General features: G+C 44.7%; 1 protein-coding gene across 1 annotated transcript in view; it reads right to left on the reverse strand.

Annotated features, from left to right (window-relative positions):
• The window catches only part of LOC117354492 (zinc finger protein 34-like), a 31,313-nt gene extending 5,473 nt beyond the window's left edge, over positions 1-25,840 (reverse strand). Inside the window, exons 1-3 of the mRNA XM_033932134.1 lie at positions 25,251-25,840; positions 15,166-15,292; positions 2,068-2,187 (exon numbers count right to left, since the gene is read on the reverse strand). Of these exons, the coding sequence (XP_033788025.1) occupies positions 2,068-2,187; positions 15,166-15,292; positions 25,251-25,346 (343 nt within the window). The 5' untranslated portion in view covers positions 25,347-25,840. The remainder of the gene's footprint in view (positions 1-2,067; positions 2,188-15,165; positions 15,293-25,250) is intronic.
• Between the last annotated feature and the right edge of the window lie 1,094 nt (positions 25,841-26,934).

Consider the following 26,934-nt stretch of genomic DNA (forward strand, 5'->3'; position numbering starts at 1 on the left):
ATCGGGCACCCCCGCCGCCATCGGGCACCCCCGCCGCCGCGACCTGAGGTCCCCCAACCCACCCGAACCCTCTTCTTACTTTTCTGTAGCCTCCGCAGCGGCACTGGCACCAGCATGTCCTGTGCATGGTGCCGGTGCCTGAAGATGTGCTTCCTGTGCTGGGCCTGAGAGTTCACGTCGAACGTGAACTCTCACGTCGAACGTGAACTCTCAGGCCCAGCACAGGAAGCACATCTTCAGGCACCGGCATGCACAGGACATGCTGATGCCGGTACCGCTGCGGAGGCTACAGAAAAGTAAGAAGAGGATTCGGGTGGGTTGGGGGGACCTCAGGTCGCGGCGGGGGGGGAAGGGGTGCCCGATGGCGGCGGGGGGGGGGTGCCGGATCACGGGGGGGGAGGGTGCCGGTTCGCGGGGGGGCCTTCGGGGGGAGCAATGCCGGTTCTCTTGGGGGGGGGGAGCAACGCTGCTGGCCTCGTGGAGGGGGTGGGTGGGAACATATCAAAGCAAGTTTCCCTTACTTCCTATGGGGAAACTTGCTTTGATATACGAGCATTTTGGATTACGAGCATGCTCCTGGAACGGATTATGCTCGTAATCCAAGGTACCACTGTACTGATAAACATTGGACCCAATGAGGACCTGATGCTTAAAGCCATATTTGCTGTATAGTCCCTATATTTACACTGCTGCACAGTCTCGTATGTCCAAGTATTTAAATCTACTGTATAATCTTGTATGTCCAATTCACTCCATTGTGAATGTTTACTTGTAAACCGTTCTGAGCTACTGGGATAAAAATCTAAATAAATAAATAAATACTATGAAACTATAATTGAGTATAACGGTGGATCTCTGAGGGTCCACCTAAATTTGGGGTTCTAGTGAGAGTCTTAAGGGATGATCTTATAAGATTATTTTTGTACCGTCTGAATTATTAATTCACTCTCCTAGCAATATTATTGATTAAGCATGCTGTTAGAGAATCCCCCAACCCTCTATATCATGTCTGTCTGTCCAAGTTAGATTGTAAGCTCGTCCGAGCAGGGACCGTCTATTTAATGTCAAAATGTACAGTGCTCCGAATGCCCTTCAGCACTACAGAAGTGTTAAATAGTAGTAGCAGATGTACAGATACAGAAACATGTCCGCCCTTCCCCCGTCACATACACACATACATGTAACTGGAAATCAAGACTCAGCAGAGAATAAAGGCTTCTCATGTAATGGTGGGGTGAATTTCCAACTAGAGGACTCCAGGCTCCAGCACAGACTCTCTGATCATGGGACAGTAATCAGGAGAGGCTGCTACAGCACTTCCCTTAACAGAGGAAAACAGTAAAATACAGTGGTACCTCGGAATCCGAACGCCCCAGAACTCGAACGCTTTGGAATCCAAACTTTTTTTTTGTAGTAAATTTTACCACAGAATCCAAACTTTGCTTTGGAATCCGAACGCCCCGCACACTATATGTGTATGTTTCTGCCCCAAAAATCCAGTGTATTTACTATTCAAATTTGAGTTTGTGGGACCCAGGAACGGATTAATCCAATTTCTATTATTTTCAATGGGAAAAACTGTCTTGGAACTCGAACGGGGTTCTGGAACGGATTAAGTTTGGATTCCAAGGCATCACTGTATAGAAATCCAAATGGCATCACTACAGATAGAACAATTCACGTGGGACTAATGTTGCGGGCATTATGGTGAGAAGATGGCCTTTGAGTAGCTGGTTTGGTAAAAGCTACTCTATGCGTTGAAAGAGCTCTCCAGAGGAGGGAGGGGAGGGATATATCTTTAATGTGATTCTTTGATGTAATTGCGGGGTGGGGGAGGGCTTATATTGTTTCAATGCTACTGACTGAATTTAAGTGCTTATTTGTTATTGTTACTGATATGAATATTGTATTGCACTTTTTGTTAGTAATGGAAAATCAATAAAGATTATAAAAAAAAAAAAGAACGCTCTCCAGAGGAGCTTGTGAAGGGGTCTCTACAGTTCCCAGCTCTCAATCCACTCTGCATTACAGCGGTTTTATCCCAGTCTCGCTTATTGCTGGACTTACCTGAGCTGCTGCTTTTCCCAGTCTCTCTTTCCTCTGATCCCAGCTTATCTCTGGTGTACAGTTCTTCCCCTCGTTCAATGTGAGATATAATATCAGGCGTGACAGTCAGAGGGCCTGCTCCTAGGGTAAAAATGATGTGTTAGGTTTCCCATAAACACTCTGGGTTTCATTCACTCACATTCAGAACTTTGTATATAAAGATTTTCAGCAACTTTGCTCAATAGAAATAATCAAAATCCGTGGAGGGGCATAATAATAAAAAAAAAATGTCTAAGCCCCTTTTTGGCCTAAGGCGCTAGGCCCCAAACTCGGCTGCAGGGAAATGTCCATTCTAAAAAAAAAAAACGTCCAAAATGGGTGTGAGTTTTTTTTTTAGAATGGCCTACCTGTACATTAAACATAGAAACATAGAAGATGACGGCAGAAAAGGGCTACAGCCCATCAAGTTTGCCCACTCTGCTTACCCACCCCCTGTCTATGCCCTAATGACCCAATTTCCTTATCTTGACCCTCGTAGGGATCCCACATGGGTATCCCATTTATTCTTAAAGTCTGGCACGCTGTCTGCCTCGATCACCTGCACTGGAAGCTTGTTCTAATGATCAACCACTCTCTCTGTGAAGAAATACTTTCTGGTGTCGCCATGAAATTTTCCGCCCCTGAGTTTGAGCGGGTGCCCTCTTGTGGCCGAGGGTCCCTTGAGAAAGAAAATATCATCTTCCACTTCGACACATCCCGTGAGGTACTTAAATGTTTCGATCATGTCTCCCCTCTCCCTACGTTCCTCGAGAGTGTAGAGCTGCAATTTGTTCAGTCTCTCTTCGTACGAGAGACCCTTGAGCCCCGAGATCATCCTGGTGGCCGTCTGCTGAACCGATTCAATTCTGCGCACATCTTTACTGTAATGTGGCCTCCAGAATTGCACACAGTACTCCAGATGAGGTCTCACCATGGCCCTGTACAACGGCATTATGACTTCAGGCTTTCGGCTAACGAAACTTCTATTGATCCAACCCAATATCTGCCTTGCCTTAGATGAAGCCTTCTCCACTTGATTGGCAGTTTTCATGTCTGCATTGATGATTACTCCTAAATCTCGTTCTGCTGAAGTCCTAGTTAAAGTTTCTCCGTTTAATTGCCCAGACCGCCACTACGTCTATCTTTAAAACATATTCCCAACCAAAAGTTTGCCCAAGTCCCAAATGCCCAAACCAAGACCTTTTAGGTGTAGGAGGGGCCAGTCCTTTGCCCAACAGCACGATTCTCTAACCGGCGTATGTCATAAGCTCATATTCAAACCCTTGACCATTTCCCTAAATTTTCAAGTCTCCTTTTGATTTTTACTCCTGATGTGTCTGCTCTGTAGCCCATTTTAGTATTAATCTGTAAAGTAACATTTTCCCATTAGGATTCTCAGTAACCCCTCTTTCATTCCCTCCCCTACAACCCTTTTCTTATGTAACATTCCCCTCATGCATTTGTAATTCGCTGAATGTCCAGCCTTCTTTCGATGTGAACCGCCTAGAAGTCGTCTGACTCTGCCGGTATAGAAAAATAAAGTTATAATTATTATAAGCATCAGTTAAAGAATTGGGGAACCCGTCCCCCCAAAAGACTACAGCAGGAGGAATGCCCAATCCCTCCTGCCGGACAGTCCCCCCCCCCTGCAATGATCACTGTCAAGAAAGATGCCCAATCTCTCATGCTGGATAACCCCCAAGCCCCCGAATGATTGCTGGCAGGAGAGATGCCCAGTCCCTCCTGCCGGACATCCCCTCCCCCAAAAGTTTGCCAGCAGAATGGATGCCCAGTCCCTCCTGCCAGACCCCCCAAAATCACCCTCTCCGGAACCCCCCCCCCCCCAAGCCCACCCGGACCCCCCTAACCTTTTTTAGATTGCTGGATGGATAGGTCCTTCCTGTGTTCAGCTGACAGGCCCATCTTCACTTGAATGGCGGGCCTGCCCCATCCCGGTGCATCTTGGCCAGTAGAAGGGGCCTTAGGCACCTGGGCCAACCAGAATCTTAGGCCCGTCTCCCGGAGGCAACATGGATTCACTAGAGGTAGGTCTTGTTAAACAAATCTGATCAATTTCTTTGACTGAACGACCAGAGAAATGGATAGAGGCTATGCGCTAGATGTGATGTATTTAGATTTTAGCAAACCCTTTGACAGTGTTCCATACAGATGTCTGATAAATAAACTGAGTGCCCTCGGGATGGGTCAAGAACTGGTTGAGTGGAAGGCGACAGAGGGTAAGTGATCAATGAAGATCGCTCTGAGGAAAGGGATGTTACCAGTGGTGTGCCTCAAGGTTCTGTTCTTGGGCCTGCTCTTTTTAACATTTTTATAAACGATAATGCTGAAGGGTAGCCAGGTAAGATTTGCCTCTTTGCAGATGATACCAAAATCTGCAATAGAGTAGTCACGCTGGATGGTGTGAATAACATGAAGAAAGACCTGGCGAAGCTTAAAGAATGGTCTGAAATTTGGCAGCTAAAATTTAATGCTAAGAAATGTAAGGTCATGCATTTGGGCTGCAAAATCCTGAGGGAAAGGTACAGATTAGGGAGTGAAAAGCTTATGTGCATGACGGAAGAGCGGGACTTGGGTGTGATTATATGTGATGATCTTGGTAGCCAAACAGGTTGAAAAGATGACGGCAAAAGCTAGAAGGATGCTAGGTTGCATAGGGAGAGGTATGGCTAGTAGGAAAAAGGAGGTATTGATGCCCCTGTATAAGACTTTGGTGAGACCTCATTTAGAATATTGTGTACAATTCTGGAGGCTGCACCTTCAAAAAGATATAAAAAGGATGGAGTCAGTCCAGAGGAATGCTACTAACATGGTATGTGGTATATTTGGTGAGTGTGCCCGTTGGATAAGGAATATTGGCAACTGGTGGCATGTTGGTTCAAGTATTGCAGAAACATTGTCTGATGTGTTTGGAGAGTTGTTTGTTAAATGTGGGTGTACCTGGCCTCACTAAAACTGAACAGAAGTTTGCAGCTTGTGTATTCACAGCCGCCAGGTTAGCTTTGGCTCATCGCTGGTGGTCACCAGGCATTCCTGGTTGCCGTGAGATATAAAGTCGGCTGGATTACCTCCAACTGATGTCTAAGTTGACAGCTATTCGCCATAACCTGAAAAAAAATACGACTCGATATCAGCCTTCATCGGGCAACTACTCTAGCTACCCATCCCATCACAAATAAAATTGAAAACTTCATGCATCATATACCAAATAATTCATGGAAACTCAGCAGCTCCACTCATCCATCTCTTCTCAAAAGCATGGTCTACCTCCCACAGAACCCTTAACAGGATACTACTGAACCTCCCTTTAACAAAGAATCTCCAATACAAGCGAATCTTTCACTGCATGCTCACCTTCCTTGGAGTGAAAACCTGGAATAACCTCGCTGAAACGACCAGAACAGAACCCAACACCACCACATTCCGGAAAAAAACTGAAAACGAGCCTCTTTGACACTTAAAGTTCTCAGATTTTCCCTTGCCCCATGTTTCCCCTGCCCTACTCTCTTCGCTCCTCACTGGTACATGAAGAAGGGCATGGTACTACTCAAAAGGGTCCAGAGAAGAGCGACTAAAATGGTTAAGGGGATGGAGGAGTTGCCGTACAGTGAGAGATTAGACAAGCTGGGCCTCTTCTCCCTTGAAAAGAGGAGACTGCGAGGGGACATGATCAAAACATTCAAAATACTGAAGGGAATAGACTTAGTAGAGAAAGACAGACTGTTCACTCTCTCCAAGGTAGGGAGAACGAGAGGACACTCTCTAAAGTTGAAAGGGGATAGATTTCGTACAAACGTAAGTGCAGGGAGCCTATGAGCGTCAAGAGAAGCAGGGCATGCAGCGCAGCTCCCTGCGCTTAAAACTGCTATTGCAGTTTGGTAAAAAGGGAGGGGGGTATATTTGTCTATTTTTGTATGGTTGTCACTGAGGTGACAGTGCATACAGTCATCTGCCTTGACTTCGTTGGAAAAAAACCCGGAATATGAATGATAATTAACATTTTCTCTGCCTTTCAGTGTGCTTTGTGTTTTTTAAAAATTTTATTGTTGGTAGATCATTTTGACTTGGTCATTTTAGCTCACAAGCCCAAATAGTCTGGGCACCCCTGTTGTAGACAATACACTGAAATCTTTTGCCTGGATGCTAGGAATTATTAGGAAAGAGATTAAAAAAAAAATGACACAGATTATTATAATGCCTCTGTATTGACCCTTGTGTATTGTGTACAGTTTTGATCACTATACGTATCTCAAAAAAGATATAGCAATGTAGGAGGGGTGATTCCTGCTCCACCTAATGGTATGAGGCCTCAGACTTAGGACAAGCAAGTCATGAACCATCTTTGCTGCCCTGAAGCATTCTGGATGTGTTTACAAGAACTGTGCGTGTACAGCCAATACACTTACCATCTGTGCATGTCCATGCCTATGTGAACGCGGAGGAGTGTTACTTTTTCATCTCTTGTTATGAATTGTGCTTCGTGCTCTTATCATTTGTGGCTGGTCTTGCTGACTACCAAGGCCTTTGCATAAGAAGAACACTATTCATTCCCTGCTGGTCTGGATTGATTGGTCCTCTAGGGTCACCTGACACAGGCTGAGGATCGAGGTGCTTTTGTGAGTTAGACAATTTGGGGTATTGAGGTAGCTCGGACCACAATTGTAAACTCCTCAACACTGCACTGTTTTACAATAAGAACTGATAAGAAGAATTTCTCTTGTGTGGTCTGGCTCTCGGCTGAGAGTTAAAAGAAGCAGACTTGTTCTTTTGGATAAAAACTGAACGTTCTCTGGTTTGCTTTGGCTGTATCTGTGGAAAGTGACCTTGTGCTGACAAAACGAAGACGCTACAACCACAAGACTTCATCAGGCTCGTTCGTAGCCTGAACAAGATTGTTCTCATCTGGATCCGTGGACTGTGGCTACATCCAAGGGTGAGGCAGGAATTATCTTTCAGTTTTGCTGGGTTAGACAGAATCTTGTTTTGTATGGATCAAGTGCGTTTTGGATCCTTGGTGCTAAGCTATCATAAGGTTTGTTGCTATGCTTATCAGAAATCGGTACTGTAAGGAATTATATTGTGTGATAATTACTCATATTTACTAATTACTTAGTGATTACTTATGTAGTAGCTGTGTGCTGACATTTATATATATTTACAGAGATATTGTGAATCATTATTAGTTGTTATTTGCTGCTGGTCATGTGAATATATTTTTCTATCTTTATAATAAAATCAGTTTCTTATATCTTGGCTTCCTGTTTATTCTAATAAAAGTGCAGATAGAAACATAGGAACATGACAGCAGAAAAAGGCCAAAAGACCCATCTGGTCTGCCCATCCGCAGTAACCATTATTTCTTTCTCTCTCCGAGAGATCCCACGTGCCTATCCCAGGCCCTCTTGAATTCAGACACAGTCGCTGTTTCCACCACCTCTTCTGGGAGACTGTTCCACACATCTACCACCCTTTCCATAAAAAAGTATTTCCTTAGATTACTCCGGAGCCTATCACCTCTTAACTTCATCCTATGCCCTCTCATTGCTGAGTTTCCTTTCAAATGAAAGAGACTCAACTCATGCACATTTATATTACACTAGTCTTTAAGCCCGTTACATTAACGGGTGCTAGAATATATGTATGTCTGTCTTTCATTCTTTCTTTCTCTCTCTCTCCCCTTGGCCGCTTTCTGTCTCTCTCTTTCCTCGGCTGTCAACCATCACCCCTTGCCTGTTCCACCTGTCCAGCAGTAGGCCTTCTCCCTTCCTTTTACCTCCCCCTGTCCAGCAGCACTCCTTACCTGCTCCCCCTGTCCCTCTTCCCTGCTCCCCCTGTCCAGCAGCACTCCTTACCTGCTCCCCCTGTCCCTCTTCCCTGCTCCCCCTGTCCAGCAGCACTTCTTACCTGCTCCCGTTTCTCTTCCTTGCTCCCCTGTTCCTCTTCCCTGCTCTCCCTGTCCAGCAGCACTCCTTCTTTTCTCCCCCTGACCCTCTTCCCTGCTTCCCCTGCCCAGCAGCACTTCTTACTTTCTCCCCTGACCCTCTTCCCTGCTCCCCCTGTCCAGCAGCACTCCTTACCTGCTCCCCCTGTCCAGCATGCAGCTCCTCTTCTTTAAAACAGCCTACCGGCTGTAACAAACCTCGCAGGCCGCTCTGAGGCACAGTTGACATGGCCATTGTATGGTTGGGTTTTTTTTAGTCTCTCTGTCTTTTTAATTGGCTACTGTATGTGTGCCTTTTTTTTTCCATCTATCTCCTTGGCTGTTGTTTGGTTGTTTGTATTTTTTTGTTCTCTGTCTCCTTGCCCACTGTGTCTCTTTTTTGCTGTCTATCTCCTTGGTCGCTGTTTGTTTTTTTGCTGATTGTCTACTTGGTCTCTGTCAGTTTGTCTGTCTCATTGGCTGCTGTATGTCTGTATGTCTTTTTTGCAGTCTAACTCCTTGGCCACAGTACGTCTGTATGTATTTTTTTCCTGAATTTATCCTTGGCCATTGTATTTTTTATTTTTTTCCGTTTGTCTCCTTGGCTGTTTGTATTTTTGTTTTTTGCTGTCTCCTTGCCCACTGTCTCTCTGTCTGTCTACTTGGACGCTGTATGTAAATATGTCTGTATTTTTTTTGTTGTCTGTCTCCTTGGCTGCTGTATGTCTGTTTGTCATTTGTTTCCTGTGTCTCTCTCTCTCCTTAATGTTTTGTTATCTTTTTCAATCTGTCTCTTTAGCCCCCTGTCCTTCTGTGAGTGTCTGTGTGTCTCTCTCTCCTTGTCCTCTGTGTTTTGTGATTTTCTCAATGTCTCTTTAGCCCCCTGTCCTTCTGTGAGTGTCTGTGTGTCTCTGTCCTTGTCCACTGTTGTTTGTTTGTGTTTTTAAATCTCCGTTTAGCTCGTGATCCCCTTTGTTTCCATGGCAACCCTGATCGCGGATCTCAGTGTAGGGCCGGGTCTGGCGGCGCCATGTAGGGCGGAAGCGGGAGGCGGGACCTCAGCACAGCGCCGCCGGCCCCCAGGAGCTCGAGGCCGGCGGCGGACATGCCTGGCGTGGCATGGTGCAGGAGGAACAGTGATTGGTGGCGCGAGGTGGAGAGCAGGTGATGACAGTGATCGGTGGCGCGAGGTGGCGATCTCCAGTTGGGGGGGAGGGGGGTTGTTTTAAGTTGAAAGCCGACACCATGCACAGTGGGAGCCGGGTGAGAGCGGCGATCTGCAGTTGGTGGGGGGGGGGGTTTGTTTTAAGTTGAAAGCCGGCGCTGCAGCTCCTTTCTCGATCCTGGTGCAGTTCGAGAGAGGAGCCGGTAGCATGCACAGTGAGAGGCGGGGGTGAGGAAGGCCGCCGCAGCTGTGTAACTTTTTTTTTAATTTGAAAGCCGCGCAGCCGGGGCCGCGCATGCGCACTCGTGTTTCCGCGACGGATCAGGGAACACGATTTTTTTAGTGCGCATGCGCGTCCTACCATTTTATTATATTAGATAGGTATTTAAATGTCTCTATCATATCTCCTGTCTCCCGCCTTTCCTCCAAAGTATACAGATTGAGATCTTTAAGTCTGTCCCCATACGCCTTATCACAAAGACCACTGTTTATCTCATTGTTTTATTACACCTAATTCCTGCTACAGCAGAATTAGAAAAAGTTCAAAGTAGGGTAACTAAAATTAAATGAGGATAGGTTAAAGAGGTTAGGGCTCTTTAACTTGGAAAAGAGATGATTGCAGAATTTGTGCAGAATTCCTCAGGGACAAGAATTACCGGTGTTCTGCGCAGAATTTTGGCACTCCCTTTCTGCGGCCCGATCGGATCGGTACTTCTTCTCTATAGTTGGAATCACTGCCAGCGATATCTTCAGGCAGCCTGCGCATGCTTTGTAGACCTCCCTCTACCACTTTCCTGCCCTTGATGATGTCACTTCTTTCTTCAGGTGGGACCACATTAGAAGGAAACCTGTAGAGCTGGTGGCAGGTTGCCCAAATCAGCATCCCTGAGGTACACAGGATGGATTGGGGACAACGAGGAGAAGTTCTGGCTGGGGAAGGCAGAATGACAGATGTTGATTGGGGGGATGTGGATAGGACTAAGAGATGTTGACTTGGGGACAGGTGAGAGAGATTCTGGCAGTGGGGACAGGGGTGAGAGAGATGTTGGCTGGAGGAAGACAGGATGAAAGAGAGGCTAGCTGGGGGGGGGGAACAGGGGTGAGAGAGATGCTGGCTGGTGGGGGACAAGGGTATTCATGTAGTTTTTCAATGACATTCCCTATGTGCGGGCGAGTGTTGTGAAGAATGAGTGGCCCAAGCAAGAGCATCTGAGGTTGGGTTTTGTGTATTTTTCTGCTCATTTTTTGCAAAAAATCATGATAATACACTTCTTCCACATGGAACTTTGTCTGTAATAATGATGCCTTCATGATCATAAGCAAAAATCATCATTTGTTTGACTTTTGATTGAGCTCATTGAAATTATTTTGGTCGTGGGGAAGATGGAGCTCTCCACTCGTCAATGAAAAACTACGCGAATATGGCTGCGAGGTGTTACCTCAAGCTCCCTACAGTCCAGACATGAGTCCACCAGACTTCGACCTTTTTCCAAAGTTGAAACAACCTATGCATGGACATTGTTTTGCATCTCTGGAAGAGCTTTCTTCCGCCATTACCCGAGCTATTCGGCAACTGAACAAAACAGTGTCTTGGATGGAATAATGAAACTTCCCGGACGCTGGGATTCGGTCATTGCAAAGCAGGGAGACTACATTGAAGGATTGTAAAGAAATACTTGAAAAAAAAAACAAAAAACATGTAAATTAAAAAAATAATGTGCATTATTTATGAAATGACCCTCGTAATATGTAAATCGCTTTGATTGAAACTACAAGAAAGGTAGTATATGAAATTCCATCCCATTTCCCCCTTTTTAAATAAATTAAGCGTTCCCACCCTTCCTTTTGTTTTTCCCTTGTCTTTTTTCCTATCTGATATTGTATTTCTTACCCCTCCACTCCCATCGGCACTGTAAGTCCGTGTCTTATTTAATGTACTCCCTGAATGTTGTCAAACTTTTTAGCTACGTTCATCGCTTAGAAGAATGATTAAGCGATTAATCAAAGTTTAAATAAAACTTGAAACTTGAATGTAGACTGTGTTTGATTCCAGCTCCTTTTTATCTCCACTCTGTACATCACTGTTGGGATTTGTCGCAATGAATATGTATGAGATAACTTTGTATGCACTGCCTCTGCACTATCAAGGTCTAAATAACTATAAACTATAACTCCTTGGTATGCAAATCTTTCTTGCATATGCAATGTGGATGACCTGGAAACCCGACTGGCCGGGTGTGTTCCAGATTGAGTTGAGAACTACTGCCCTTTGCTATATCACCTGACTAGTCTTCTTCAGAGGCTATTATTACAAGGACACTGACATTCATAACTTTTCACCTTTTAATGCATGGAAATATAATTCCTGGCAAATCTATCTCAGAACTCACATTCCCGGAGGATTATTTCTCTGGCTCTCATGGAGCATAGGAACATAGAACATAGGCTCACATAGAACATAGGCTCCCATGGAGCATAGGAATACAGAACATAGGTTCTCATGGAGTATAGGAACATAGGCTCACATAGAACATAGGCTCATGTAGAACATAGGAACATAGAACAAAGGCTCACATAGAACATGAGCTCATAGAGCATAGGCTCACATAGAACATAGGAACATAGATTAATTGCATTTTTTTTCATACAACTGAAGCAGTTGGAAAACGATTGGGAGCATTATCTTTGCATTCTGAAATCTGAAGATTGAATATTCAGATAATGATATTTTAATTTATTATGTTTAATATCAATGGTGCTTATTGTGAGGACTGGGATAACTTCACTCATTCATCTGAAGCAGAAGATTAATTGGTCCTTCCCATATCATCAAAACTTTTCTAAAATACAATAGAAAGGGGCAGATATGGATCCTGTCTCTATTAAGGACATCCCATTTTGAAGATGACTATTGGTTGTACCTAATAGCGTGTCATTCTCTCCTTAACTCTCGCTATTTACACCTGTTTCTGCTTTTGCGATGCTAGCCATTTCTCTGTGTAGCCCAGGAGTGAATAACTCCAGTCCTCGAGGGCCGGAGTCCAGTCGGATTTTCAGGATTGCCCCAATGAATATGCATTGAGAGACTGGAGAAACTGGGGCTCTTTTCCCTGGAGAAGAGGAGAATTAGAGGGGATATGATAGAGACTTACAAGATCATGAAGGGCATAGAGAAAGTGGAGAGGGACAGATTCTTCAAACTTTTGAAAACTACAAGAACGAGAAGGCATTCGGAAAAGTTGAAAGGGGACAGATTAAAAACCAATGCTAGGAAGTTTTTCTTCACCCAACGGGTGGTGGACACCTGGAATGTGTTTCCAGAGGGTGTGATAGGACAGAGTATGTTATTAGGGTTCAAGAAGGGATTGGACAATTTTCTGAAGGAAAAGGGGATAGGGGGGTATAGATAGAGGACTACTACACAGGTCCTGGACCTGTTGGGCCGCCGCGCAAGCAGACTGCTGGGCACGATGGACCTCTAGTCTGACTCAGCAGAGGCACTTCTTATGTTCTTAAGCTCACACAGAACATAGACTCTCATGGAGCATAGGAACATAGGCTCACATAGAACATAGAACACAGGCTCACATAGAACATAGGCTCACATAGAACATAGGAACATAGGACATTGAACATAGGCTTTCATGGAGTATAGGAACATAGAAAAATGAAGGCAGATAAAGACCATATGGCCTATCAAGTCTGCCTAATCATACAGTCTTTTATCCCCTCCTCTCCCTTAGAGATCCAACATACTTGTCCCAAACTTTCCTGAATTCAGATACACATTTTGTCTCCACCACCGAGAGGCTGTTCCAAGCATTATCTACCTTTTCCATTTTCTGAGGTTACTTCTGAATCTGTCCTCTTTCACCTTCATTCTCTGCTCCCTCATTCCAGAGTTTCCTTTTAACCCTTTATTTGGCAGTGTTGCTCAGAAGCAACATGTGTCTTCTATGGCTCCTATGGGAGATCTGCATCTCCAAATGCCTGTTTACTTGGCACTGTTGCTCTCATTCAACATCGAGTTACGTAAAGCAGCTGTTACACCATCTGCCAATTAAAGGGTTAATTGTAAAAGACTCTCCTGCCTTTCCTCATAGTCTATATATATTGAGATCTTTAAGTCTGTCCCCATATGCCTTATTTTAGTAGCCTTCCTCTGGACTGACTCCATCCAGTTTATATCTTTTTGAAGGTGCGGTCTCCAGAATTGACCACAATAATCTAAATAAGGTCTCACCAGAGCCTTATGCAGGGTGTACAGTATTTATTATTTCTTTTTATTGTACGGTATTGAATAGGCATAATACACTACTGAATGATAATCAGGTAAAAGTGAAACGACGTAATTGATACAAAAACTTCACACAAATGTTATTCATGACACCTGTACAATAAAAAGAAATAACGAATAAATACTGTATACCTACTTTGGGGCCCCCCTTTACAGGGGCATCAATACCTCCTTTTTCATAGTGACATAACATAGTAGATGACAGCAGATAAAGACCCAAATGGTCCATCCAGTCTGCCCTACCTTACTCACTCTTTAAATTACTGGTTTAATTTAAATGTTCCTTCTTTTTAGCTATTTCTGGGCCAGAACCCAAAGCTCTGCCCGATACTGTGCTTAGGTTTCATCTATTGAAGTCTCCGTCAAAGCTCACCCCAGCCACTGAAGCCCTCCCCAGCCCCTCCTCCACCAAACGGCCATATACACACACAGACTGTGCATGTCTTCCCAGTACTGGCCTTAAAGTTCTTCAATATTTACTATTATTTTCGGGATCCTCTATGTTCATCCCATGCTTTTTTTAACTCTGTCACTGTTTTCCTCTCCACCACCTCCCTCAGGAGCGCATTCCAGGCATCCACCACCTTCCTACTGGCCATAACTCTTCCTATGTACCCAGGCATCCTTATAGCTCTCGCCATCGCCTTTTCAACCCATTTGACCACCTCAAGATCATCAAATGCTATCACATCTGAAGGAACGCCATTCTAAAATAGGGCGAGATCAGCACACTGATTTCCTATGGCCCTGTGAAAGAATTCAGACTCCTTCCCTCTCTCCCCCTTTACCTTAACTTATTTGAGCTGTCCTTATTTGGAAAGGACATCAGCTGACAGGCATTGCATATGTGCAAAGACTCAGGATCTGTCCACGTGTTAATTAGGCCCTTGCCTACGTGCAGAAACAAGCATAGAATACATCAGCTGACCAGCCTTGCACACGTGCAGGGTCTGAGGGTGTCCACGCTGTAAAGGCATGTACCTTTGTATCCACCAATTTAAAAGCATGTACCTTTGTATCTACCAATCATTAAAACATGTAATCGAGGGAGTTACTATGATGTCATTAGCATAGAAGCATAATAAAAGGGACTCGGAGTTAGCCACTGGTAGCACCTCCTTCCTGACTCATATCCTGCATGTGTGTGTTTGCTGTGTCCCATCCCTACACACACCCAAGTCCCGCTCCTCTTTCATGCACAAAAAGTTCTTCACCCCCTAAACTGTACTGTTCGCTTGGATTTTTGCAGCCCAAATGCATGACCTTGCTTTTCTTAGCATTAAATCTTAACTGCCAAATTTCGGACCATTCCTCAAGTTTCGCTAGGTCCTGCCTCATATTATTCACACCATCAGGGGTTTCTATTCTATTGCAGATTTTGATATCATCCACAAAGACAGCTCTTCAGCAATATCGCTTACAAAAATGTTAAAAATAACAGGTCCAAGATGTCAAGGAAATTGCACTTTCGTATTTCAGGAGAAGTGTGAGGGAAGCTTTTTTTTTTTAACTTTACTGTTTTGCAAAATTATTGAAAGTACAGGGCCTGATATTCAAGTCTGCTGGTTGCTGATTTGCAAAGGCATGTGGCATCCTCACTTAAATCCACTGGCCCAGCCCAAGTATGGTTGTCCTTATCATCAAAAGTCACAAAAAAGGAAACAGAATATTCTTCCTTACCCAGTGACATCAGGGTCTGATAATTCTCCTTCATCACATCCTTGTAAAGCTCCTTCTGCCATTCTTCTAAATCCTCCCATTCCTCCTGAGAGAAATAGACAGCGATGTCCTGAAAGGTTACTGGGACCTGAAACAAACAAAAAAAAAACCCTTCCACACTCAGCGCTATCTGATTCAAATGCATCAGAAGACCTCCCAGTGCTGGAGCTCAGCAAGGCAAGGGGAAGAGTCTTCTGTGTGTTTCTAAATCACAGGGAAAGAACAGAGTCATTATTCTGTTTCACGTGCTCCAAAGCAGTAGCATCAGGGAACAGAGCAGTAACTGAAGACAGCTCTAAACACAATTTTTATGAAGACAGTGTATGTGAATGCATAAAATCTGTTTTACTACTTGGGACCTGGGTTGGCCACTGTTGGAAACAAGATACTGGACCTTCGGACCTTCGGTCTGACCCAGTACAGCAATTCTTTTGTTTTTATGTGGGCCAAGTAGGATAATCGAGTCATTGTGACATCACCAATCAGGCTGGCTCTTAGGCATTGATGGAATGAGGCTTTATGACATCACAATCTGAGCTCTGGAATGTTGCTACTCTTTGGGTTTCCGACAGGTACTTGGCACCTGGGTTGGCCACTTTTGGAAACAGGATCCTGGGCTTGACGGACCTTTAGTCTGTCCCAGTAGGGCAATTCTTATGTTTTTATGTGAGCCAAGTGGTGACCCATCAAATGCGTGGACATTGGCACGCCAACAATTCCGCCCCGACATTTGCGCACCGCCCTAAAACCTTAATTTTCCGCTCTCAAGTGGGGGGGTTGGAGGGGGGTATTTACGCTTTCATTGAGGGGTGTGTGGGGGGGGGGAACCCCCAATACACTTACTACTTCCGCTGTCCTCGCGCTCTGGCCACTTAGAACTGGCTCTGCCACCCATTGCCTTCCCGTTTCTGGTCTGAGGAGGGCGGTGGGGGGGTCCTCCCCACTACACTCACGCTCTTGTCAGGGGGCTCTGAATTCAAACATTGCCGTAAACCCCACCGCCCACTAGATTTACAATTGCGCCTCAAAAATCCCGCTCCCTTCATGCGCGCACTTGTTGGTGCGCGCATTTGTCAGAGCAGATTTGTCAGGGTGCTATCGTCCTGCACGCTACTGATGGTGTACTGAGCCAAGTATAGGATAATCAAGCCATTGTGACATCACTGATGAGGCTGGCTCTTAGGCATTGGTGGAATGAGACTTTATGACCTCACAATCTCAGCTCAGGAATGTTGCTACTTCTTTGGGTTTCTAACAACTAACAAACACACGGATCATTACCCACAATATCCAACCCACAAAATTAACAATCAAAAAAGGAGAGGGTGGGTATAAAGGATAATTAATACAAAAATTATTTTAATAAATTTTACTTTGTGTATTTATTTTATACCTAAATTCTTATTTCTGAAACGATCTATTGTTACTAGTAAACCGCCCCTGCCGTATAAAACCTTGTCTTGAGCACACACTTTTACCCTAATGTATAAATAAATTAATTTGTCAAATTTAAATTAATTTAATTTAGTTTAAGAGGTTGAAGTATCATAATAAATGCACTGTTCTCAGTAAAGAGACCTCTTATAACTTGGATGTTATTTCAAGTCTGGTTTTGGCTGGGAAGCCACAAAGGTAAGTGTTGCTGTTCTTCTTTCTTTCATATACTTTTAATCTATTTTTGATAAATTGGATGAACTGAATTGAATTTTAGATAAGCCTTAAACTTATATAAAAATTTTTGATATGTTTAATAAAGTTATTTTAAGTTAAGAAATTAAATTATTCACTCTTAATTAACTAGTTGATAGTTTAATTAATTGAATAAATATTAACTAGTTGATAGTTTAATTAATTGAATAAATATATAAAAAATAAAAATCTTTAAAGGTAGGAAGGAGGTTTGAAGTAAGTGATTATATTACATGCATTCAGGATGAAGACTTGAAATAACATCTAAGTTATAAGAGGTCTCTTTACTGAGAACAATGCATTTATTATGATACTTCAACCTCTTAACCTAAATTAAATTAATTTTTTTTTTTATTTATAATTTTGAATACATTACAATATCCAATACTTCAAAAGAAAAAAGGAAATCACATAAAACAATACATAATCAAATCATACATACATAATTCCTTTTAAGCCCACATTAATGGGGAGTATACCTTGCTATTTCTAATTAAATAAAATTCAAGCAAGTAAAGGACAATAATTCATGGTTCACCTATAGAACCCTGGATCATTCCTTAAACGATGGGATACTTTTATATTAATTCTCCTCACAATCTCAGCTGGGTGAAACAAATCTCATTTATATTGCTATTTCTATTCTCTTGCAACTAAAAATTGTTGTAATTGTATAGGATCCCAAAATGAATACTCAATATCTTGTAACTTAATCAAACATTTGCAGGGAAATTTCAGATAAAAGGATGCATCCAGTGCCAACACTCTCTCCTTCAATTTCAAAAATTCTTTCCTCCTCATCTGAGTGGTTCTGAATACAAATTAAATTAATTTAAATTTGACAAATTAATTTATTTATACATTAGGGTAAAAGTGTATGCTCAAAGATAAGGTTTTATATGGTAGGTGCGGTTTACTAGTGACAATAGATCGTTTGATAAATACGCATTTAGGTATAAAATTAATACACAAAATAAAATTTATTAAAATAATTTTTGTATTAATTATCCTCTCCTTTTTTGACTCTTTGGGTTTCTGACAGGTGCTTGTGACCTGGGCTGGCCACTGTGGGAAACAAGATACTGGATTTGATGGACCTTCAGTCTGTCCCAGTATGACAGTTCTTATTTAATCAAAAATAACCAACAAATATTCAAGATAAAGCTGCTACTAGTGGAAGGTAACAGGCTAAAAGGCAAGTTTCTAACATGGAGAAAAAGACCTCAGTGTTTCAAGGAAACAACCAAGAAACTATATAATCAGTTATAAACTGACATACAAAACACATCCCAGGTCGAAAAACTCCATGGAAAAGATTTATAAAGATACAGTTTAAGATACTTCCCTTTATACTTCATGTTCGTAGGGGGTCACGTGATGTGCTGAGCCGAGTGAGACGTGCTTCACTCGTGCTCCGGGGCCCTGAATCCCTCAGCACCGTTTTGCTCATCTTGGCCAGCCCTAGCCCTGCACTGAACCTTCGAGGAGGTTTATGGACTGTTTTTTACAGACACCCAGCCTGGTAATGAGCACTAAATCGAGCCGCACGGGAAAAGACAGGGAGACCAGATCGGCGCGACCCGAGCCTAAGATGGCGGCGGGAGACTTGGGTTCCGCGCTTCCCCTGTCGGAGGCCCACATAGCGGCATTGTCGGCTTCGGTGGTGCGGGCGCTGGACTCCCGATTCGACCTTCTCTCCAGCCAGCTTACCTCTCTTGAATCCCTTTTGGGGGAAACGACTCGGCGGACGGGGGAATTGGAGCATCGCGTCTCGGGGGTTGAGGACATGTGCTCCTCCTCAGCAGCGGATCTGGCCTCTCTGCGTACACAGCTCCAGAGACAGGCGGAAAAGATCGAAGATCTTGAAAACCGCTCGAGGAGAGATAACATCCGACTGGTTGGTCTGCCTGAATCAGTTCCTGACTCTCGCCTCCTTTCCCTCGTGGAGTCTTGGCTTCAGCAGGAGTTGCCGCTTCCAGCGGGGGTTGGGCCCTTGAAGCTTGACTGCGCTCACCGCCTGGGCCAGCGTACAGATGATCGTGAACGAGCCCGAGTCACCATCTTCAAAGTCCATAATTCGGCGGTGAAGTCTGAACTTATGCGGCAGTACCGGCAAAAGCGGAATACTCTCTCATATGAGGGTATCCCTGTACGTCTGTTCCAGGACTATTCCCCTGCCTTACAAGAACGTCGACGGCGCTTCTCCCGGGTGTGCTCGGCTCTTTTTGATAAGAAACAGCGGTTCCAGCTACTCTATCCGGCGCAACTGAAGGTTTGGACTCCAGCTGGCTGGCGCCTGTACTCCACGGCGGAGGATGCCCAGGCCTATCTGGATTCCCTACCAGGAGAAGCGGGACCCTCTTCGGCTACCTGAGTCCTGAGGCAGAGTTGGTGTGGGGAGCTGTTCTCCTTTACCTGAGCGGCTTTGTTTTATTTCACCATTGCTGGCCTTTTGAGCTTTACTATTGCTTGCTTCCTATTTGGGTCTTTAGCCTCCTGGACTCTGCTGCCCATTACATCTCACTCAGAGTTTGAGCTGCTTCGTGGCCTACTCATGATACATTTTATGTTTTACCTACAATTTGTTATTATTGTGGTTGCATATCTGGCTTTGCAGTTTATATTTTCCAGTTTCTGTTCAGGATATTACTGCTTGTTTTTTGGTGGCCTTAGTTGGTTGTAGGTGTACTTAGGGGTTGAATGGATGTTATGCCTATGGGTGGAGCTGTTGTCCTGTTTGGTTCTGGGGTTTATCTCCTCTTGGTGGGTTGGAGTATGTTAGTGGGGGTTGAGTTCCCATTTGGGGTGTGGACTGGGTGTGTATGGCTGGGAGTGGGTGATAGGGGGGAGTATCTGTGTGGTTGAGAGTTGGTGATTGCTCGTTTACATCATCTGTGCCAGTGGGGCTGCTTATACTATTTATGCTTCACTTATATGTCCCTTTAAGGGGTCCTTTGGTGATTCTTTCAGGCCCATTGGCTATTGGGCTATATTACTCCCCATGTTCCGGGGTCATTCTGCTTCTTAGCTTCGCTCTCCTATGACTTTTCCCGGTGTGTGTGCTGTATGGATGGGGTATTTTGCGTGTCTGTGGTGTGGATGGGATTGAGGGATTTGGGGCCCTGACTACATCTTCTGTGACTCCATCTCTGTTCCACGTATGTGGGACGGGGTTTTCATTCTGGTTGGGTTCTTGGAGGATTTGTTTCTGGGGGGTGGGGGGGATTGGGGGGGAAGAGGGGGGTTGGGGTGGGTGGATTGGGAGTTGGTGGGGTGGGTTCTTGGGGGTGGGGGGTCCTCCTTCTATATATTTGCTCATTAAGTTTGATATGTTTCATTATTGGTCTTTTCTGTTCAATCCAATTCTTTGGCGATTCCTACTGCTCTGGGGGAGGGTGGGCCCTTGGGGTAGTTTTCACCTGCTTTTCCTTTTCTGGCATTGCTTCCTTCCTGCTTTTCAGCTATGAGTACCCCTTTTAGAATTGCCTCTTGGAATGTTGGGGGGATCATGTCGCCTGTCAAGAGATCCAAAATACTTGTTGCTCTACACCGCTACCGGTCTGATATTGCTTGTCTACAGGAAACTAGATTGACTGATACCGAACATCTTAAGTTACGTCGTTCTTGGGTGGGGGAGGTGTTTTTTGCTTCTTCTTCGGGTCGTCATGGGGGCATTGCAGTGCTGGTCCGTAAGTCTTCGCCAATAGGTGTCCAGGTTCTTGATAAGTCGTCTGACGGTCGCTTCTTGCTTCTTCGCCTTACTTTGGGTGGTCGCTCCTATCTTTTCCTAGTGGTTTATGGCCCTAATTCTGGAGAATCAGCCTTTTTACAGCGGTTGCTTCACCTTCGTTCTCGCTTTCCTGATGATCCTCTGCTTCTTCTGGGAGATTTTAACTTGGTGATGCACCCCGCTCAGGATAAGTCTGGCTCTCCTGCCTCTTCTTTGGGTTCTAAGAGTCATCTCCTTTCCGACTTCTGTGACTCACTTTCGGTTGTGGACCCGTGGCGTCTTCTACACCCTGAAGTTCGTGACTATACCCATCTCTCTCGTGCCCATGGTACTTGGTCCCATCTAGATTATATTTTCTTGTCCACCTCTATGTTTCCTTCTGTTCACTCGGCTGAGCTTGGACCTCTGTCTATCTCGGATCATGCCCCGATTTGGGTTGATGTTGTCCTGGATCCTACGTACCTCTGTGCGCCATCCTGGCGGTTTCCCTTCTATCTTGCTCAGGACGAGGAATTTCGTGCCTTTTTGCAGACCCAATGGGACGATTATTCTACAAATAATGCTCCCCACATGGATGATCCTATCTTGTTTTGGGAGGCTGGGAAGACGGTGATTCGAGGACATATCATTTCCTTTCTATGTGCTCATCATAAGCGTATTAATCAGGGGATCGTTACTCTGGAACGGGCTTTACGTTTGGCGAAGCGGTCCTTTTCTCTCCACCCTTCTCCGGAGACTCGAGACTGCTATTTGTCTACTCAGGTGGCCCTGAACTCCCTTCTCCATTCTCGTTCCCAAAAATGCAAAGCCTTTTATCATCATCGTTTCCTTCGTTACGGTAACAAACCCGGCCGCCTTATGGCTCGTTTGGTTAACGCTACGACTGGCAGGAAGCCGATTTTATCTCTGCGTACCCGGGGCGGAGGAGTGGTGTCTCAGACTTCTGAGATCTCCGGGGTCTTATTTGATTTCTTTAGTTGGTTATATGAAGCTCCGGATGACGCTTCTTTGGACATGATATCGGACTATCTTCACTCTTCTGGGTTGCCTCGTTTGTCAGCGGCTGCGATTTCCTCTCTTAATAGTCCGTTTCGGGCGGTTGAATTGGAGTCTGCTATTAAATCGCTTCGCTCTGACCTTTGCTTTTATTTGGGACTGTTCCTCACTACTTTCCACGTTCCAAGGGAGTTGCAGCTTTCCTCAAGTAGTCTATCCTGATTGCATTGAAATGCATCCTGCTGAAATGGCTTGAAGCTGAGGCTCCGGACTATTCCCTTTGGAGGAGCTGCATGATTGCTCTTTTGATGTGGGAGCGAAGGGATGTGACTGACTTGTCTTCTCGCCAAGGTCGTCTTTTCCAGACCACTTGGGAACCTTTCTGGACTACTTTGACCCCTCTGGCTCGTAGCCGGATACTTAATTGAAGCTTTTGTCTGTACTTACCCTTTTGTGACTCTTTTGTATAGTTTGTTATTCAGATTCTTTGTTAATTTGTGTTTCGAAGGAGGACCCAGGGGTGGGTATGGTGGGGGGGGGGGGTGGTTCTTTTGGGGAATATTTCAAAAATTTTGAGCTGGTTCTGTACTTTTGTGTTACTCTGTTGTGTTCTTGATTGCTCAATAAAATATATTTGACCATACTTCATGTTCGTCTCAAGTGTTTTGTTTTCGTTTTTTAACATGAAATTGTCAGTCTCCCCTTATTAACTTTTGTTATTATTATACTATGTACATCGCTTAGAATGTTGAATAAGCGATTAATCAAATATTGAATAAACTTGGAAACTTGGATACTCAAGTTAAACTGCAAATAACAGCGAAAAGTGTAAAAAACTTGCACTTATCTTCCATTCATCTCCCACAGGCAGTGGAATTAAGTATCCGTTGCTCCAGTACGGAACCAAGCGCACTGTTCGAATAATGAACTCAGTATTCCCGACAGGCCCTGTTTCGCCAAGTGGCTGCGTCAGGGGAATATCTTTAGAAAGAGAGCAACTGCTTCAAAAAATCTTCCGCAATTTGGAGTGGTGATGATACATAAGGATTGCATGCAGGTTTCCCCACTAAAATTAGTGTCAGTAGTGCTGGAACCATAATGGATTTAATGAGGTAAAAAAATTAAAGCAGCAGATCAGGGGCTGCAAGAACCACTTGGGGGTCCTTTTATCAAGGCGCGGTAGGGGTTTAACACGCGGAATACCGCGCATTAAACCACCTGCCACGCTAGTCGCTAACACCTCCATGGACGAGGCATTCGTTTTTTGGCTTGCCGCGGGGGTTAGCGCGGGATTAAATGTCTGACGCGCTAACCCCACTAGCGCGGCTTGATAAAAGGACCCCTTGGTGTATGAATGCGATGTCACTTAAGTGATAAGATTCAAACTTCTGTGTAGCAGCAACAGCATCATTCGCTTGTTACATACGAACTGACTCAGCTCTTATAGCTCCTGACACAGTCCCTGGATGGGGCAAAACATGGCTGTATCAGGCTACTGTTTATTTGAAGTGTTGTTTCTTCATAAATATCTGTTGAAAGGACTTTTCCATCTGCTTCTTTTTTTTTTTTTTTTTTTAACACATCGGATCTTGTGGATCGACCGCCCTGTTGCTTTTTTGGACCATAATGCATCTTCCAGGTATAAAAACATTGCCTCACGCGAGTCTAAAATGAAGTGGTCTTCTTAGAAGGGCTGTATTTGTCTCTTTATATGCGTATGGCCTGCCTGTGAAAATATGCGCCCAATTTTGCCGATCTTTGTAGTAAGCATTTGCATGTGCTCTACCACACATAAATTCACTAACTGAGCTACTGTAATAAAAAAGCAGCTCATTATTTCTGAATTCTTTTGAAAACTGATGTGTAAAAAGGGCTTTTTGCAAAAACAAAACCAAAAACCTTTTGTGCAAAACTGCCCATAGGAAACTCATGCACGTATGTTTTCTGGCAGGTTCACTTGTATACAAGTTCCAGCAGAGATCTTACATGTGGTTACTACATGAGCCTCCAGGAGAGAACCTACAGCAGGGGTGTCCAACCTGCGGCCCCCGTGAAGTATTTTGTGCGGCCCCGGTCGACGGCGATGCAGTGTTTTCCTCTGCTGCTCCCGAGTGTTTACCGTCTTGCCGACTCCCTCCTCTGTCTTGCTGCAGCGTTTGTGCGGCCCCAGAAACTTTTTTTTTTTTTGGCCAATGCGGCCCAGGGAAGCCAAAAGGTTGGACACCCCTGAGCTACTGCGAGGAAGTTAAAGCAGGAGTTCTTTTCTTTGACCGAAAATGATTCTTAGTTTCAGAGGCGGCACAAGCACAGAATGCTCTCGTTATTACTAGAGGATTCCATAATGGGTTTTCAGGGATCCCCATGCAAGAAGTCAGTGGAATATCACAGCAGTGAAGATGCAACCCGGGATGACTAACCTAGGTCATAGCTGCAATGCACTTATCTGTTACAATTGGTGAGACCACAAAATATCTTGCCTGTGGCATAAGATCTTTTTTTTTTTTCTTTCTTTCTTGCTTGGCCATTCCCTCCAAGAACAGCAACTCTTCCTGTTTGGGGAAGACTGATGATATTAGGAGGGGAAAATGGAAAACTGGGACCTGATAGGGAGAACATATTTAACCCAATATTCAGAGCAATCTAAGCAGGCTGGAGAGGCCCCAGCCTCCTTAAATCACTCAAGGCCACCCAGCTGCTGAATATCGGCTCTGATCAACCAACAAAAAAGTGGGCAGGTCAGGAGGCGGTGTTGGGGAGGAGCTCAAAAGCTGTCCAAAATTTGGCCTGTTAGCTCTGCAGGCCCCAGCTGAATGTCGGCCAGGACCCGCATAATAATAAAGTGTCCTGTGTTCTTGAGATCCCCCTCCTGCAACACTAGGCCCCACAATGCCTACTAGGCTCCTACTACTCAGGATAGACCTCCCAGGTCTTGGTGATCCAGTAGATGGGGGCAAGAGTAAAGCCCACTTGCTCCTGCCCCTAGTGACTGCAACTTCAAAATGGTTGCCGTGGCCTATAGCTTTGTTCCTGCCCTTGGCACCCCACTGGACTATTAGGGACTTCAGGATGGCTTGGGGGGGGGGGGGCTGGGGCTATCCTGAGTGGCAGGAAGGTTGGGGGTCAGGGTCCAGGTTGTGTAGTGTTGCAGGGGAGTAAGTCTTGTAAGAGAGGCACAGTGGTGGTGGGGGGGAATCCTCAAGAACACATGGAACTTTATTTAAATGCCGGTCCCAGCTAATATTCAGCCAGAGCCTGCCTAAGCTCTGGCAGCCAGCACTAGTGCAATTATCCCTGAATATTCAGTTCCAGTGCCCACATACAGCCAGGGCTAATTCAGCTGCTGACAGTCAGCCGGATTATTTCTGTATTAGTGAAAAGAGCCACAAGTATCCAGTACTTAGGAGCCAGTGTTTACATTTGCCTCCGCCCCCAACATACACCACATCACAAGACTCCATGCATTTGGTTTTGACCCTCCAGCTCCTCCTCCTGCACCCCACTCAGCTTGGTACCCAGGGTCCACAGCCGCCTCAACCCAGTCAATTAGCTACTTGATGAAGGTTGGAAGGGATGGGAAGGCAGAAAGGCAGATACACATGCATAATCACTGTCCCAAGATATTCCCACTCACATTCAGTATGCAAACTGTTTTTTGCATCTGCATTTCGCCTTCTTCAGTATTCTGCGATCTTTTCCTTGCACCTCTCTGTTGCTCTAGTCGTATCATTCCCTCCTCAGCATTTCTTGCTCTATTTATTCTTAATTGCCTCTGCTCTGTGATATTCTGTGATCGTTTCTGTGCGATTCTCTGTTCCTCTGTAGTCCTACTTCTCTTTGCTGCAGAGTTCCCTGCAATCTTTTCTTTCGTGCTCGCTCTCTATGCTTCTCCTTTTGCTCTAAAGTGTCTTCTGATGCTGGCTTTGTCTCTTCTTCTGCTACTGTCTGTACGCATTAATTGATAGTGCTGTAGTATTGTGACGTCGTTGCAGAAACTCCAGCTGGAAGGCTGTAGGAGACAAAGTATCTTCTCTCCCGTCCTTGCCAGACTCTTTCCCTAGATGCAGGGCCTGGCGCACACCGATGACGTCAGGAGAAGCGCCGCCGCCTCCTCCTCTTCCAGTCAGGCGTGTGCTGTTAATATCACGAGCAAAGGGAAACGAGGGGAGCTTTAAACAGAGCCTTAGAGGCAGATCCGCAAAGAGGACGCAGATTTGCAGTACAGCTCCCAGAGATACCAAGTTACCCAGGTCAAGGCTGGAGAATTTGAGACACTAATCACCCCATCCTTGTGCATTATGGGACTTGCAGCACTGACAGCAGTTGCCAAGAACATGCACTACAAATACCACACTGCTTTGGGGTGTACAGTTAAAATCGGGACTGACCAATCAAGTTTCCAGCCTGGAACTGGATAAGTTGGTATCTCTGGGCTTCCACCTCCCACCCTTTCTAAACTTCATTCCCCTTTTTTAGACCAGTCACTGACAACAGAGATGAATGAGATGTACAACCTTACTTCTGCGATCCTCTGTCTAGCTTCTCATCTCTTGTTTTCTATCTTCAAGTTTCAAGTTTATTAGGATTTTTATATACCGCCTATCAAGATTATCTAAGCGGTTTTTTTACAATCAGGTACTCAAGCATTTCCCTCTCTGTCCCGGTGGGCTCACAATCTATCTAATGTACCTGGGGCTATGGAGGATTAAGTGACTTGCCCAGGGTCACAAGGAGCAGCGCGGGGTTTGCGCGTCTGACATTTCATCACGCACTAACCCCGCGGCCGGCTAAAAAAACTAACGTCTGCTCAATGCAGGCGTTAGCGGCTAGCATGGCAGGCGGTTTAATGTGCGGTATTACGCGCGTTAAACCCCTACCGCAGCTTTATAAAAGGACCTCATAATTTGTGTGTACTTTATAACACATTTACAAGGGTAAGCCAGAAGGAAAGATGCACCCAGAGATATTACGTCTTGTCTTAAGGACAAAAACTGTTTCCTTCTTTCTTGAGTAATTTGTGTTACATCTGGGTATTTTTTTTGCCATAAAACAAATTTTTTGAAAATTTAAAATATAATTTCATAAATGAATCCATGTCCTGTTGGAAAACAAAAGATATCAATAATGTTGCTCTCAACATTGACTTGTAAATAGATTCTTCAAGTATAGCAGATAAGTTCTTTAAATCAACCTGTGGGGGTTGAGCATTTTCCCACTTCCATAGGCTCCTGAGATTTTTAAAGGGTTGATAGAAGATAATATATTTTAATCAATGGGGGAATAAATTCTGAAGAATAACCGAGCATTTCCATCACATA

This window comes from Geotrypetes seraphini, chromosome 2 (assembly GCF_902459505.1).
Source record: "Geotrypetes seraphini chromosome 2, aGeoSer1.1, whole genome shotgun sequence".
Classification (NCBI taxonomy): domain Eukaryota; kingdom Metazoa; phylum Chordata; class Amphibia; order Gymnophiona; family Dermophiidae; genus Geotrypetes; species Geotrypetes seraphini.